Below are 1,645 nucleotides of genomic sequence, written 5' to 3' on the forward strand. Positions count from 1 at the left end.
TATCCTTCGGTCCTTCTTCTGGTAGTTTTACTGTTGTACCTCTGCTCACTGGAATCCCTTCGTCCTCCGGCTATCTGGGTCCATCGTTCTTTCCCAATCCCCCGACCTCGCAGCATACCGTCCCCCCCCCCCTCCTGATCATCCTCTCATAGTACCTCCTCGAGGGCCTAAGCGGAAATATAAGTGCTTTAAATCCAGGGAAGAGGACAATTTTCTAAGGTTGGAAGACGACATTCGCTAGGGCGAGGCTATGGACTTTGCGGACCGTGTTTTGGTAGGCCGCATTAGGGGCCGCAACTACTCGGCTGCACGCTTGAAGCAATGGGCAGCGGAAATCTGGGGCCACCATCTGGTAGAAACCCCCTTTGTGCAGACCTTCGTGCGGGGCTGGTTCGCACTTTGCTTCACGCGTGCAGACCACACCAACTGGGTACTTTCATCGTATTGGCATTTTGAGCACGCCCCTGTTTTACTGAAGAGATGGACTCCGTTATTTGACCCTGAAACAGAGAAAATTGGTATTGGACCTGTTTGGATTCGTCTACCAGGGCTTCCCCTCCAGTACTGGTCAGAAGACATTTTCAAAAGGATTGGCAATGCCATTGGGGGATACATGGGCTATGACAAATCCTTTCTGCAGACGGGTATGATGGCCTATGCCAGAATTCTCATCAACTTGGACACGAGAGGAGGCTTGCTGGAGTATATTACCATCCAGTGGAGAGACACGGAACGCAAACATATTATTGACTATGAAGGAGTTCCCTACAGGTGTCGCAGATGTCACAAAGTGGGCCACTTGTACAGAGACTGCCCACTCCACAAGAAATCGACTCCGAATGACTCGGAGGATGCTAATCATTAGCCTCAGAACACCCCTTCAGAGGCGCATCCTGTCAGTACCCCTGGTGTACCGGACCAGCCACAACCTGCGGAGGAGCCTCGGAGCACAGAGGCCACTGACAATGCTGGGATGCCTATCGACCCGACTCCTTCCTCGTCGGCACCGGTGCAACCGCCTTCCGAACAGGAGGACCTGGAGCATACGGGTAAGTTCTCTATTCACTCTCCGTCTACTCCTTCTTCATGTATGACTATAGGCATATCATCTCATCTCACCGCCCCTGCATCTGATCACACTTCATTACCCTCTGTTAACTTGGCATCCTCTTCACTTGAGCATCATTCGCACACTTCACTCTTTTGCTCTCTTCCTCATCCCCCCCCGGTGGCTCCGCCCTCTATTATCTCTTCGACACTAGCCACCTTATCTCTCAATTCATCTCCATCCCCCCCCCGTTACTCTTTGCGCCCCCGTCTGAAGGACAGGGGACCTGATGCTTTTGGACTAGACATTTCCCGTTTGTCCATGTCTCACAAAAATTCTCGTGGTCGACCCTCTGGTATATCCAAAGCGAGACACACAGCGGATGAAGAGATCGCCCTTGGGCGACAGCAGACTATTCTCCGGTCCTTAGAGCGAGGAATGGCCCATCCCCCTTTCCCTCATGAAATTTCTCTCCATCAATTGCCGGGGCTTTGCTAGTACAGCCAAAAAACTAGCACTTAGGAGATTGCTCTTATCTTCACAGATGGACTTCATTTTTCTTCAAGATACCCTCTGTCAGGCCGAAACTCTCATTCA

The 1,645-nt window shown here is 51.6% G+C and overlaps 1 protein-coding gene across 1 annotated transcript; it reads left to right on the forward strand.

The window, feature by feature from the left end:
• Window positions 1–250: 250 nt before the first annotated feature.
• Window positions 251–865, forward strand: LOC149210188 (uncharacterized). The gene has a single exon (XM_089398902.1). It carries the CDS (start codon window positions 251–253, stop codon window positions 863–865), a length of 615 nt encoding a protein of 204 aa, XP_089255028.1.
• Window positions 866–1,645: the final 780 nt, after the last annotated feature.

Source organism: Pinus tabuliformis, chromosome 1_2, assembly GCF_031772625.1.
Source record: "Pinus tabuliformis cultivar Carrire ecotype Pingquan chromosome 1_2, CPIR1, whole genome shotgun sequence".
In the NCBI taxonomy this organism is placed as follows: Eukaryota; Viridiplantae; Streptophyta; class Pinopsida; order Pinales; family Pinaceae; genus Pinus; species Pinus tabuliformis.

What these genes read in the sequence shown, in the direction of transcription:
- LOC149210188 (XM_089398902.1), top strand. Translation starts at nt 251, where the DNA reads ATGGACTTTGCGGACCGTGTTTTGGTAGGCCGCATTAGGGGCCGCAAC.